Below are 15,529 nucleotides of genomic sequence, written 5' to 3'. Positions count from 1 at the left end.
TGCGGATCTTAACAAATAAACAGATACAACGTCTTTTTGAGCTTATCTTGTTTCTTCTACACTTGAGTTTTTATCTAAATGTTATCCATGTAGGCTTTGACGATGGGCCGAAGACATATTAAAAAAAAAGTTAGTCGACATTATCTGTATCGTAAATTAAGGTTTTTTTTTAATACTATGTTTTTTTATGACGGTGCTTGAATTGGAGAAAAACATCTGGAGAATATTCTCTACAAATAATTAGTGGCGATGGCAGAAAGCGTTTCTTGCGATCAAATCTCAAGCAATGACAAAAAGCCCAAAGTGTGGACAAGGAGGAAATGGAGTATATATTAATTTAAAAAAAGGGGTTTGGTATCCGGTCATGTTTCGGACAAGCTACAGCCAACGTCAGCCCAAAGTACATGAAACTTTGTCAATTATAGTTTTTACAGTGTTGTTATTATTATTGTACAATCAAACTTTCACAGTGTTATTAAACGGATCTCCGTTTGATGAAGTTTTAATGGCTATTTAATAACACAGTGATAAATTATATCGCATAAGTTCATTTAGTGTTTTCACCAACAGTATTATTACATAACTTGGTGTATTTTTTTTGTTTTTTACTACTGTGTTGTAGTTGAGGATATTGTGATTTTAGTGTAGACCTCACACCCATAGCTGTAATGTCTAAAGATTATTTCATACCAATTACGAAAATAGGATAAAAAATAAAAACACATTATTGAAAAAAAACAATACTTTCTCTGCTCCGCGTCGAAGCTAAATTATTCAAACATTTCAATTGTGGACCTAATTTAAATAACCATAACACAAACATATTTTATACTCCAAACGTAGTACTAGTGAATTATATAAATTATTATTAGACTACTTTGTTTTAAATAATATTACTGCACTATTTTATTTAAAATTATTTTAAAGTGATTTATTTGTATTGTTCATTTCTATTGATTGTTGTAATAATTATGTTTGGAATGTGTACACTGTTTCACAGCAGTTCTGTTTCGCGATAAAAGGTTGTTTCTCTCACTTGACATTTTCAACTATTATAATCTAGAGTGGCACACTTTTTAAAACGTCATCTCAGGAACATCAATCTTACGTGAATTATCAATGTCAATATCGAACATGCATGCCATGAATTGTACGCATGCCATTTCCTTGACAAGTACCATCTTTCCTGTGGAGGTTAAACAAAATCATACACACCCCGTCTAGGTCTGGGGGTTGTTCCGTTGTTCCATTTCGGTGTTTGCACAGAGGGACACGATGTCACAAACCAACGTTATCAATATTATTTCCAAGCACATAGCAGCTCTCGACGGTGTAACTTGAGCACGAGCGTTCCTTTCAGACGTATTCCCTATTGATGCATCCGCGTGTATCCTGTCTGCATCTATTTAGTATTATTCGTCCCCTATCTGCAAAGGTTGACGGACACATTTCGATAACAGACTAGGTAAACACAAACGATCACGTCGCCTTTGCTGGGCTGTTTTTGTTACAAGCGCCAGCCGTCAACGCAAGGGTAAAGGCAAAAAGTTATAATTTAATTAGACTAATTTAATTATGAAGTTAGGTCGACCATAAATAGTGCTCGTACTTGCGAGCTGTATTGGCAAACCGGTAGAAAACAATACACAATACAAAGGATCAAAACGACAATAGAACATAGAAAACCCCAAACAAACGCCAATGTTAATTAAATCACATATTTCAGGATCGACGGTTTATAAAATATCACTTATTTCATCATCCGTTTTTAATTTTATAAAATTAATTATTGTATTCAGAGTTAGGTGAATTTGATAGTAGCCTATTCCAAGACAGTTTTCAAATAACCGAAATTGTTATAGTTTAATTCATAAATATTATCTATACATTTAAAATGTTATTAGTTATTTTTAAACGATACTATCTCACTTCGTATTGTGTTAAACGTCATCAATTAAGTTTGTGCTCATCTTTTTTCTTTTTAAACAATATGAAATATCTTAAGTTATTTATTAAATAATTACAATGAATTTTACCTAGAGCGCTATTTAACTATTCAAATAATTGAGATAATTCAAAAATAAAATTAAGGCGTTTTTCCTTACAAATAGTATATTACTTAATCAAGGTTGGAATTAAGTATTAGGTGAGTAATAAAAACTAATACATATTTATCATGACAAAAGCTATTATAAAGCAGTGTCGATTTTTGGTAACTTGTGAATTGTTTTTTTTTTAAATTGATTTTCACGAAGCATATATTGTGGACTGTGGTGAAGGGATGATGTCCTCCCACTCTCAAGATTTATATTATTCCCGAAAATTAGCATTTTATTTTAATAAAGTGAACCGAATTGAACAAAAAAAAACATTATTCCCCCCTTGGAAAGGAAAACCTAATTAAAGTTTTTTTTAACTTGCTCCACCCCTCCTCTTCTTTGGAAAACCTCTAGTCACGTTACGCTAATGCAATACTATAATAATAGAGACTGTTTTAATGTTAATTGAAAATAACTATACCATTTTTTCATTCATTCAGGCTAAATCGTCAAACGTGTGAAATGCACAAATTTCTATATCATGCATCGGATTAACTGAAGCTGTTTAAAAATAAATGTATTACACAATGATTGTTACTGAATGCAAATAAAGCGAACCAAAAACTAAAGTAATCAGCAGATCAACGTTTTGTTCGTGATAACAATTATTAGACTTGCGTTAGGTTTTTTTTTTTATAGAATTTTGTGAGTGTATTTTTTTCATCTAAAAACTCCAGTTACGTTTTACAAGTCTTGAGACCATTAAGTCAAAAGTCTGTTTGCAGCCCAAGACAATCGCTGAGAGATAGAACTTTTCCTTTATTTGCTTTCCCTTCTTGTTATTTATGAGTTTGGGTTTCCTGCCGTTTAAGTTGCAAACGCCACGACAAGAAATATATTACCAAGACAATTATCTCTTCAATTAACGATCGACCTCTTCTACATCATAATTATATTATCATAGACGAACGATTTTCTTGACACGATGGATTTTTTATCGTATATCACAATGTATAATTATAGTATTCGTAATCGCCTCCATACACTTAATTACGGTTTCTTTACAATTATCGCATGCTAACTGTTTCTAAAATTATTTCAATCATACGTTAAAAAGATCATTAAATAATAATACATTATATAATATGATAGTCCTTATACAACAGCGTTTATATGTTGCATGATTAAAATAAAATGAGCTAATAATAATAAAACTATTAATTTTGTACAATATTATGATATTACTGAAACCAACAACAAAATATTATTGCTGTAAAAGCGAATGCCATACAAAGCTTATCGATTTTTGGTTAAGTTTTTTTTTTTCATAACACAATACACATGGAACAATATGCACGAAAAAAGGCACAAGGTATAAATATTTAAAAGTGAAACTCAAACCCGACCGATTTAATGTTAAAACATCAATTTTAATCATCTCAACCACCAATTCGGCACTAGTAAAATATCAAATAATAAAAGTAAAACTCTTAGCTGTAACCATATACATAAACTGCTTTACTTGTGAAGTGCTTGCAAACCAAAATGTGCTTTCAATTGTAAACAATAGTTTGAATTTTCTAAAAAGAAACTTTTTATCTAAAATGTAATTATCATCGTCCCCCTAGAAAAACCTAATATTTCTTTTATGTGAAAAATAAATCAAACGATATGGGGTCTGCTATTAAGTATAGAAGTACTTTTGGCAACGACATTTGGCATTGCGGCACTCCGGTTATGCAATTCTGATGCATGACTGAGTTTAAAACTAAACACTACTGCCATTATTTAAAGATTCAATAACTTAACAATGTAGTGTCTACTAACTCGGATTGTCAAGTGTCTTGTGGTACATAATTTATTTAAACAAATAAATCTAACGGGTGTGTATGGATAATAATGTATTAGGCACACACTATACTCAGCACAGTGTTATAATGTTGAGAGTGCAAAATAGACATAGGATATCCGCCTAATGTATTGTCCACGATGGACTGCAGTTGTGAGCTCCGAAACACACATCATGTTAAATACCTCGGATAGCTGTGTAAAACGTATATATTATTGTAATAATATGTACTCGTCACGGTATATTATAATGCAGAACTGCTGACGGTCGTATGAGATGTTTCCCCTCAGGTCCATTACGAGTAATTGCAAGGAGAAGGAGGAATTAACTACCGCAGAGTAGCGCAACCGTTGGTCTGTGTGCGGTCCGGCGGGCCTGTGGAAAAGGTTGCTATTCGTTTTGGAATCAACCCTCATCCCCTTAAATCTCCCCCCCCCCCATCCCCCTGGTCGTCTGTACGCGGTCCACAGGGAACGGCTGGACTAAAAATACAACGAATATAATATACGCGCAGAAAACAACTTTCCCTCGGTTTTCCACAACTCTCTTCTTGCCGGTAGTTTGCTTCTTTTTTTTTTTTTTTAGGTCTAAATCTCAATTTACGCCGTGCTTCTTTTATGTTGTGGCCGCCGATCTCGCGGGAATTACCCCACGTGACAAACGAAATTCGAACGGGAGGGGAAGGGCCAGTGAAGGTCTTTCTTTCTGTGTCTGGATTTTTCCAAAGGGTCTACGCCGAATAACAGCTTAACGCGTCGCCAAATTGACAGCACTGTCAGGTCGCGTTAACGGGAAAGCCGTTCATGACAAAACGCCACTGGTCATCGCACGCCAAGCAGAATAACTTAATCAAGGAAGAAGAATATATTAAGGAACAAAAAATTACAATGCGGCTAAACACAGTTCATTTTTAATCATTGAGGTTGTTGTTATTTGAAATATTTGCAGTGTTAGACATAATCGATTACAACAAAGTAATTATTTATAGGTAATTCATTTTTTTTTTTTTTTGAAAGTTAATCACTTTTAATTATTGACGAGTTACACAAATTAAGCGCCTTGCTTTGAATTTAAGCACGCACAGTAAATGGAAACCAAGGAAAATTTCCCAGTCACGATGGGAGTGTCCGGATTTCATAAATCCGGGTTATTCATGATTTATAAAATTCGGATTTGACGGATCATCCTAATTATCCAAACTAGCTGGATTAATTTTTACCAAGATATATAACACAATTATTTGTTTACATATACGTTGTAAACATTGGTTTGTAACGTTTCGTATCTGTAGTATTTCATTGCTAAACTTTGATTAAAAAAAAATATATTAATTCCGGATATTCCTTAAGTTTTTACTTCAGTCTTATCCCTACACCCTAGCCTAACCTAATCTAACCCAGTGACGTAAACAGGAATAAAAACTCAAAGAGTCTGAAGCCTTCTAATAGACTAATTACTGATTTATATTTATATATATATACATACATTATCAGAATTTTACATTTCATAATAGTTAAAAAACATTTTAGTTTTTTATAGAGAATATTTAAGTGTATCATTGAATAGCCTACACTTTTATCATAGAAAATTTAAATATATTAATGTATGTCTTAAAAGACCTTAGACGTCCCAATAATTTAAAACTTAATTTAGCTTTAAAAAATATATTAACCAATTTTTCTACCTAAAATTGTTTTGAAGTACAACATTACATTCAAAATTACATTATCCGCAAAAAAAATATAATATTTGGTATTTTTATTCGAATTATCCGAATGGTACATTTTATACGTGATAATAAGTAGGTAAGTTTTCTCAAAATGCTAAACTTATCTTTAATTTAATTCTTGGTTGTGTTTGTCACTTCTGAAACAGATGAAATGATTAATGTTTCTTAACGCATCAAAGAGATTGTCTGATATTTTACCTCAAAGGAATCCGTATGTTATACCCGGTTAATATAAAAGTTTGTTCTATAGTAAAGACGTTCGCTTTAGCCTAAGTTTATTAACTTGGTAGTTCGTAGCAAGATTTTTGCCGTGTCGTTGTTAAAACCATATTATTGTACTTGTTAGTTACAAGCAAAAAGACCCTAAAACTACAATAGGTAATCTAGCATTAATATTACACATCATCTTATCAATTTATTAGCTTAACTTTGTGAAGACTATTGTTCATTTTTTTCAATCAAATCTGATCAAAGCTTTATTTTGTATTAGATAATCTAGATTGTATTATTATAATAGCGTTCAATATGAATGCATGTGCCAACTCAGAAGAATATAGGTAAATTTTTGCTACAAAGCTTACGCATGATGGGATAAACAAAGCAAATAGATACCTGCGACTATACAACCACATACCAACGTTATCTGAAAGGGCCAACAGCATATTTTCTCATAATGAAACACACAATGTTTAACTTCAAAGAAGGGCTTATTTTTGCACGGTAAACTTTACAAATATGCTTCACTAAAAAGAGTAGCGTGCATGTTACAATATGCTGTTAAATGTAAAAAGTATGTAAAATATTTTATGAATAATCTAACCTAACTTAACGATACTCTTACCTGGATGTTGGATTTTTAGAAAGGAAAAATCGTTTTTATGGGGCTAGTTTTAGTTTAGTATATGTAGCGCACTCCTCCTTATATGTATTAATTATTATTTTAAGTATCCATCAAGTGCGAAAAAAAGGCCTCGTCCTACTCGTGAACGGTAGAAATTAGGTCAAAAAAGATTTCGAAAAAAACATCCTCTACACAATAAAGAGATCTTATATAAAGAGAACATTTTTTTTTATACTTGAATAAAAGATGCGGAACTGAAAAAATATTAAATTAAAAATGATAAGGATCGATGTAATGTAGAATGAAAATCATAACAAGGTACTTTATAATCAGAACCGAGCAAAACCCCCTCAAAACTCACTTATATTTCAACAATCACTTTTGATTTACTATATAACAATGTGAAAAAAGAAAACATTTCTGAACCGCAACTGACGACCAGGAAAATGTTTAATCTTTTCTGTTGTAAACTTTTTGGTTAAAATTATTTTTTTGTAGAAAACATATAATCATGATTTATGATTAATGATTTTATTACTTTTAACCGCCTAAAGGCTTTCCTTATCGCATAATATATTACATGTAAATATATAGGTATCCCAAGACGAGTTGACCTTATCTATTTAGGAAATTAATATTTTAAAATATTGTTATTTTCTAAATTATTTGTTTGCCTAAAAACTAAAAAAAACAATTTTTTTTTTAGAATAAAAAGTTTCATTCATGACCCATGATTTTTTAATTGTAATAAATAGTCGAAAAAGCTATTTCAAAAAGTAGGGCACTCTGAAAATGTTGTCTCATCTGTTATTTAAATGTTAAATCAAAAGAAATACAGCACATTAATAATACGTTTATTTAACCAGCAAAGATTTCGTTAAAAATAAAAGCTTATTTATTTAAAAATAAATAAAAAGACAATAATATCATGTTCTATTGCGAGTTAAGACAAAAGTAATTCTTAATCATACTTATGTAATTACTATTATAGATTATAATTAATTATGACATCAATCTAACATCTTGATTATTGGCTACAATCATTAACCAGATCACAATTAGCCCAAAACTAGTACGCTTGTTATAATTCTACAAACAATTTTTTTCGTTCTAGTATTTTTTATCGCCACGGAAATTTTTTTACTCTCGGCGACACAATATATGAGTTATTGTCCTTCGACCGCACAATAACAACCGACAAGTTATGCGATACACAAGTTTTATGGTTATACGCCTGTGCGAGACCAGATAGCGAGAGAGAGAGAGAGAGAGAGATAAAAAGAGAGAGACTCGTCGGCCGAGTCCAGATATACATATTATTATACTGATATACATGCACACAGATATATAAATTATATACGTTTTAATGGGGTTAGCTCGGCAGTGGCGTTTCGGCGGTTCTCCCATTGTTGTGTGCCTGCGCTCGCCAAAGCCCGTATATAATATAGTACATGGTACGGTTTTTGGAATTTGCTGTTCGGCGCATATATCCTACACGCAGTCCCTAGGGATACCGGGTGGGTTCGGGCCAAAGCTCGGTGTGTATAATAATAGAGGATCTTTCGGAATGTCTTTTTCCCTATACTACGTTTGTATATGTATATGTATATGTATTTGGCTCAAGGACGTAAACAAATTGCGGGCCTGAAAATAAATGACAAATCACTGGACGGAAAGGAAAAAAACCGACGACGGTATTCTGATGCGATAATTGCATTAGGACTGGCGCGCGAGCCACCGGAGCAGAGTGTTGATTTCCAAAATAATTAACATCCCTTCTGGATTTACTCCTTTTTAATTGAATTGTGCACAACAGGACTTTACGGTTCGACACCGTTCCAACGTTATCCCCGGCATCGTTAACGGGCACTTCTTCAATTGTCAAACTAACGCAGCCAATTACATTTGTAAATTTTTTAATTTATTTTTTAGCTCCTACGCCTACGAAGAGCTCAATAGGTATTTACAACGATTTTATCACTTATTGGGATTTGGGAGTAGATTTTGATAGAAAAAACATACTCTATGATAAAGTAAAATATCTGGTGTATTTTAGTAGATACAAATAATAAGGATCATTAAATATATATTATAACTACCTTGATATTTTAAGGATACCGGCATTGCGTTGTGAATATGACATTTTACCTTTTTTTAATGACAAATAAACTGTCAACAAGTATATGATAAAAATAATAATAACAGCTAAAAGACCAAAGAGATTTTTGATTAGAAATATTTCTGTTAATTAAAAAATAATTATCAAAAAAAAAAAAAGCCCACCGATATATTTTGTTTTATAAACTTTTGTCAGTTCGTTTTTTATACTCATCTAACTTTCTATAAATTAAATTTAGTATACATTAATACATTTTTTTTATATCCATGTATTTTTTAAACGAAACATTTTAAAACTGGTGCTTTTTTACGTTACAAAAGGTAAACAAAATAATTCCAAATTCTCTTGCTTAAGTTTTTATACTAAAAGTCAACAACCACAAACTTAATCAATTATCTTCAGCAACCGTTCTCTCACGAGGAGTGGTGTAATTGTTTCTTTATTTTTATTTCATTTACAAAGTTTTAGCATTTAAGTTTTGAAAATTAATCTGAATGTTGATCTAACGGGTGCCCATTGAAGATGAACCACTCACAACGACAAAACCATAAACACTCGACAAATCGTAGGTAAAACACAAAATTGTTAAGTCAATCCACTTAACGACCCTCCGTTGTTTCCACTGACCAACATCCTTCATCACCAGTTTCCTTCCGTTAGTCATATATTATTATCTCTGTCTTCCTTCAATGGAAAATCGGATTTTATTTCCCATCTCTATATTTCATTGTTCAATATCGGTCCTATTGTATCCGCCTCGAGTAGTTTCCTGCCAAATGTAATATTCAGTCTTTCCTTTGTACCGGCCTTATAATATAGCTTATGGGTATTATACAACTAGCTTTTTATTTTTTATATTAAACAATTTGTATTGGCTGCACTCGAAAATGAAATGTTGATTGTCGAATGTCAATCGCACTAGACTTGTTTTGGTTACTCGGTGCAGTGAAGAGATGCCATACTTGGTCTATAGTGCAGACAAAGCATGGGCTAGGAAGAGAAGGGTGCATAGAAATCGGCAAAGGGTAGGTTTATTGGCAGCTCCGGTGAAAAATATGGTATTATGCTCGCTTGTACAGCAGGTACAACCAAAGAAACGGGACACAGGTCCATATAATTCCTTAGGGATACTGCTGTACGGTTACCGGAAGGGCAGGGAGAGAGAAAGAGAGAGTCTGGGTTGAGGCAAAGTTTTCCGTGCCCTGGTCCATTAGTAAATCTCACTGGGGACTTCTAAAAACGAAACTTTTCGCCCTTGGAAATTATTACTGCAGCAGTACCGTATTCGGAACAGTCGTTCATTTGTGTTCACCTGTTTTTTTTCTCAACTCGGTACTTGCATTTTATTTATTTTTGTATTTCACGCGTTGGCCAAACGATAATTCGTTCATGCTTCAGCCAGTCGGACGTTTTAAATAATAAATTTATTCTTAAAATCGCTTTGGTTAACTTTTTTTTTAGGTCTAAAGCAAGGACTTGTGACATTAATTGTTTTTGACAACAAATAATAATCCACATTTAAAAGGTTAGCTTTATATTATTTTATGTCCATTATAATATGTGTAGTAATAGCCGTTAAGCTGATATAATGTTCTTTAAATAATTTAATCATTCATTTTATGAAACCATTGGCTGGTCTTATATATGTATACAGAGTCATTCGAATTTTAATGTTACAGTAATTTTTCCCTATAAAATAATTGTTTTAGCTAAAAACGTTTCATAAAAAATCCTTATTTAATGGTCAACAATTATATTTTATGTTAAAAATATTATTTGAAAAGTTAATCATAAAAAGGTGACTTGCAAAAATCAAACATCAACCTATGTACCCAGTATCTATGAAAAGCAGGTAATAATAATAACTAGCCGATAACCTGGTTTGAATAAATACTTCTGAGCTAATATCATTTAAAGGTAGACTGTCATATAGTTTGTAATATCCACACAAACCACTTACTTTTACTTTTCATTAAATATAATAAGGTTTTTACAAGAAACTTTTTTTAGCTTACACAATTATTCCATTGGAAAATGCACTGCAACATGAAATTTAGATATCTATATACCTTATGAAACAACAGTTATAACAGTATACAATAGTACCTATACAAAATCCACTAAAACTGTCACAAATATCACGAACATGAGTACTTCGACTATGATAAGTTTTGAACATTATGATTTTATTAAATGGCGAATAATAACGCAATAAAATACTAAAAACTAAAGTGTTCATTAAGTCATTGTTGCAAATCGGTTTCAACAAAATTTGTTTAAGTGTCCAATAAACGAAAAAAAAACTTTTAAAGTTTCAATAAAGATAAAAAGAAATGAAGTGGTCGAATTTTCGCTAGACACTTCGGTCCAGAAAGTCATTAAAAGTTAACGTAAATGAACCTGGAAAAAGTCGACATGATTTTAATTTATTCAATACTAATTTTTATTAAAATATTACTTATATTGTGTCCCTTAACACAGTTATCACTTCCGACAGTCCTAAATACAAATAGTCGTTAAAAACTGTTTTGTTTCTAGTCAAAATATTTTCAAACATTAATTGCATTACTCATAAAAATATAACATTGTTATTGTGACGAGAGCCAACTATTTTTTTAGGATTTGTAGAGCAGCCAAACTGTTTCAACTTGTTTCAATACAATTTTGCCAAGTACCTTTAAACCGCGTTTATCCGTAAAATTATAATATTTACTTACATTGTATAGGTAGAATTATTTTTATCCTTAAGAGTCCCGTTGGATTTTCAAACACAAATCGACAAAACTTTTTAATTTTCGCTTGAAAGAAAACCTCAAAAAAATGTTAATCAAATTTATTTAAGCACATTGTCGTTATTATTTTTATTATATTTTTTCACGTTCGAACCCGTGGTATATCGCACACGGACAACGGTCGACGACGGAGTTTCCCCGACGGCGACACGGCACTGACTGCGTGCTTACTCGCGGTTTTTCACCCTCTGGGAAAAATCCTCTCCATCTTTCCCTGTGGGTACATAACATATATATATATAAACATGTACAATATATATATATATATGTATATACATAGGGGTTGTCGTGTTCCGGTAGCGGCGGCGCCCGTAAGTTATTTCCAACGCGCCGCCCGCATGCACGCTAAATATTATAATTTAACCGCCGCCGACACAACACCTATATTCCGGTGCGGGACGGTCCAGAGAGGGGGGTGGGAGAGACGCGAGAGGGGCGGTACAAAACAATAATAATAACAACAATAATAATAAATTACCGAAAATAGGGGAGGAAAAATACCAAAAAAAAAAAAAACGTCCGTCGGAATAACCAAACGAATCTCGAACGACAACTGTAAATTACCGAAAATTCCATACTTGTGCGGTTTTTAACCATTTTTGTTCGACACACTATTGCTTTTTTTATTTTGTGCCTTGACCCGCGTTATCTTTTAAACTGTCCTAGTCTATAGTGTCTCAGAAATCATACCCAAAAGGTACTAGATTGGGCCGAAAAGAAAAACACCAAAAAAAAAAAAAACTGTACATATACTTAAAACCTACCATTATAGACTTATTATAGATTTACAAATTTGAAGTATTTCACGCCAACATACTTTAAATCTGCGAAAACTGAAGCTAAAATATGTTTATAAAACAGTATAATAGTAAGTACGGATAGCTTATAATTTGGCTACAGACTACAGTAAAAAGTAATGGCCGATCAATGCATCCCCTGCCATGGCTGATGTCACTGTGGAAAATATTGATGTAGAGATTTAAATGGTATAGACGGTTCAACGTGCTAAATAAATGGGCACAGATGCGCCAGTATGGATTTGTGCGTTACTGATGAGGGTTGGCTCGAGTCCACTTTATTCATCAAAATCGCCTGGCCCCTAATAATGTTTTACGACTGATGGCTTCCACTATGCTCAGCTCCCTCGCCCCATGTAATCCATGGCATTATCTAATAACTGCATCTAAAAATCTACTAAACAATATAATGATCAATTGTTACGTTATTACAATAATTAAAATCTGAAATTTAGTTCTAGATTTTTGACGTTTAATACAGAATATTTTTTATTTAAATTGCATTTAAAAAGTATGTGTGTTCAACGCCATAGTTACCTATTTATAAATCTAAAGAGATATGATCGTCAAATATTATAAAGTCCAAAATCGAAAATCTGGATTTACATTTCCCATGTAAGCAAACATATTTCCCTAAATATAAACACAACTTCTTCCTTTGGAAAATTATAGTTCCTAATAAAAAATTACTTTTTTTAAGATTTGGTAAACAAATATAAAAAAAATGTTTGTTTACTTACTTACAATAATTAATTCAACAACTGCAGCTTTAAGCAGTAATTCAAGTGTTTACTATATTTTTTTTTTTGAGAAAAATAGGTAGCCACATGTTATGATATCGATAGAGCATGATTTCTCTATAAGGGATGACTAATGACTTATTTGTTTTGAAAATATATCTTAGAGTAATTACTGTTTTAGTGAAGGAAAAAATGACTTTTTTTAACATCAAGTACCGGGTGATTGGACAATTATGAGTTATAACCCAATCTACATCTCATTCGAATTTTTTTAATTATTCTTTTTTATACTTTTATAGTTAATAGTTCGCCCAATTTTAATATACTTTTTAAAAATTTAACCCCACCTCTTATGTCTTAAAAACTTAAGCTTTTTAAATGGTGAAACGTTAGCTATATATTATTTCAATCAAAAAATTAATTTTTCATAATTAACTCTGTGTTCATTAGGTTAAATTATTAGTGATTATCTGTGTTAAAATGTTATCTCTCTATTATATATTTCTACAATAAACGTGAACGTCCATAAAATTCAGTTGATGGTCTTAAGTCTGAGTGTCCTCTTTCCTCGAAGTTAAATTCCTTTTTTGTTTGTACAAAGTATTAAAATGTCATAAAGACATAAAGTAAGTATGATAATATTATCAAATTTTCAGACATTTGTGGAAAGGGCAATTCCTCGACATTCCAATTTTCTCCGAATTGCTCTTTCAATTCATCACAGTTTGATGAACATGTCTTGGTGGCAAAAGTTCCTTCTTCCGATTTTCTTTATGTTTTGCAATAAAATTAGTGGGTTTATTTATTTTTCCATAATAGTATTTTTCAGTTGTTCAATAAAAAATATCTAATACATAAAATATATAAATATAATAAATAACTGCCCTCAGCCCTCTCTAGTCAACCTCGGTTTTAATAATTTTATTACAAACCAAACACAGTAGGGGAAAAAATAGTTACAAAAACAATGGTATAAACTACACTTAAAATATGTTTTGACAATTTTGTCTAATGTCTTTGACAAAAAATAATTATACTGATTACAGATCCTCGTTATCTATCTTGATAACAATAACAATGATAACGATTTCACGCAAAAAAATTCAAATCATTGACTTGAAATAAATTAAATTTTGATTTCAATTAAATTGTCTTGTTAACGATCATTTTTTATCTTTTATATTAAATCTCAAAAATAAGGTAACAATATTGAAACTATAGAAAATTAATAACCTATAATATGTCAAGTCAATATTACAGTTTTTTTTCTCATTTTATGTTTCTAGGTTCCATTATAGAAGTATGGAGAACAAAATCATATGCGTTCCTGGTAAGATAATTGCTATTTACTAATGATTATGATTAAAATACTACTTAAACTTTTAAAATTACTATGATTTCGTTTCTAATTTATAGTACACAACTATTTTCTTTCAGAGTACTTAAGTACCGGTTTGAATGTAAAACTCCAATTTTTTTTCTTATAAATCATTAAGATTATATTCTTAGTACGAAATATGTAGAAAAATGATACTACTTTACAAGAACAAAATCTCTATGTTTTATACTAACATTTTTGTAACCACTAAAATGATAAGATTACTTTTAATTTACATCAAATAGTGATCTTATCATATTTTGAACAAAATAAATAACTGTTGTGAAAAATAAAATCATTGTCGATTTATAACGCTTTATATGAAAAATTAGGGCAACGGTTATGTCGAATAGATCCAACATATGCTATGGGCCAAGGAACTTATAAAAGACAAGATTACATTTATTCAAGTCTGGCAGGAATCGTTAATATAAATAAGAAAAATGAAGTAAGACGAGCTAATTTTTTCCCCAAAAACCGTTGGTTTATTTACGGTGGCAAATTTGTATTCTTATTATAGACATCTGTCATAGAAGTAATCAGTAAAGATCGTACTGTAGTACCAGCGCCAGGAGATATTGTTACAGCAATGGTTTGTAAAACTTACTAAGTACGCAATAATCATCGTTAAATAACAACACAATTTATTTTCAGGTGACTACATTAAATCAAGACATGTGCAAATGTCTAATTACGAGCGTTAATGGTCACGAGTTAAATGAAACGTACAGAGGAAGCTTAAGGAAACAAGATGTACGCACCAAAGAAATCGATAAAATAGAAATGTTACAATGTTTTAGGCCAGGAGATATCATTTTGGCTAAAGTTGTGAGTGGCAGATGACACTGTTCTAGTTTAATAAAAATGTCATGGTCATTTTTAAATTTTAACCCCATTCTGTTATAGTTACCAATGACCGAAGCCCATACGTTCAAGTTGACCACTGCTGAAAACGAACTTGGCGTAGTCATAGCGTGTAGTGAATCTGGTGAGTGTTGATTATTCTTTTTGTTTTTACTTAATTTTCAATTCATTAACTAAAAAAAAATTGTTCAGGGCATCCAATGACTCCAATAAGCTGGACTGAAATGAAATGTACCGTAACAAATTCGGTGGAATGTCGAAAAGTTGCTAAAATTGTCCAAGACGATAAGGACAAATAAATTATTATGCAACTACCCCGTAATAATATATATATATCAACGTACATAATAATTGCTTTGTTTTTTTTTTTTTTTTTTAAGA

At 31.5% G+C, this 15,529-nt stretch overlaps 2 protein-coding genes across 2 annotated transcripts in view; one reads left to right on the top strand and one right to left on the bottom strand.

Moving 5' to 3' along the window:
* Positions 1-11,514, bottom strand: part of LOC126839088 (uncharacterized) — a 121,154-nt gene extending 109,640 nt beyond the window's left edge. The window contains exon 1 of the mRNA XM_050574081.1: positions 11,295-11,514. The gene's annotated coding sequence lies outside the window, so the exon portion shown is untranslated. The remainder of the gene's footprint in view (positions 1-11,294) is intronic.
* Positions 11,515-13,988: 2,474 nt separating this feature from the next.
* LOC126844436 (exosome complex component CSL4) lies at positions 13,989-15,494 on the top strand. The gene is made up of 7 exons (XM_050582636.1): positions 13,989-14,106; positions 14,193-14,236; positions 14,617-14,732; positions 14,805-14,876; positions 14,939-15,112; positions 15,191-15,272; positions 15,341-15,494. The coding sequence occupies exons 2-7, from the start codon at positions 14,209-14,211 to the stop codon at positions 15,445-15,447; spliced, it is 579 nt and encodes a 192-aa protein (XP_050438593.1). The 5' UTR covers positions 13,989-14,106; positions 14,193-14,208; the 3' UTR covers positions 15,448-15,494.
* Positions 15,495-15,529: the final 35 nt, after the last annotated feature.

This window comes from Adelges cooleyi, unplaced genomic scaffold, assembly GCF_023614345.1.
Source record: "Adelges cooleyi isolate 19-005CV unplaced genomic scaffold, UGA_ACOO_1.1 ACOO_flye_CR_arks_rails_tigmint_CR_PRNA_108, whole genome shotgun sequence".
Taxonomy (NCBI): domain Eukaryota; kingdom Metazoa; phylum Arthropoda; class Insecta; order Hemiptera; family Adelgidae; genus Adelges; species Adelges cooleyi.
This window is presented reverse-complemented; position numbering and strand designations above follow the sequence as displayed.

Bases quoted from the DNA above. Each gene is read 5' to 3' on its own strand.
- LOC126844436 (XM_050582636.1), top strand. From the start codon at position 14,209: ATGGAGAACAAAATCATATGCGTTCCTG. The intron at 14,237-14,616 runs GTAAGATAATTG...ATGAAAAATTAG, and splicing joins CAAAATCATATGCGTTCCTG to GGCAACGGTTATGTCGAATA. The intron at 14,733-14,804 runs GTAAGACGAGCT...TTCTTATTATAG, and splicing joins ATATAAATAAGAAAAATGAA to ACATCTGTCATAGAAGTAAT.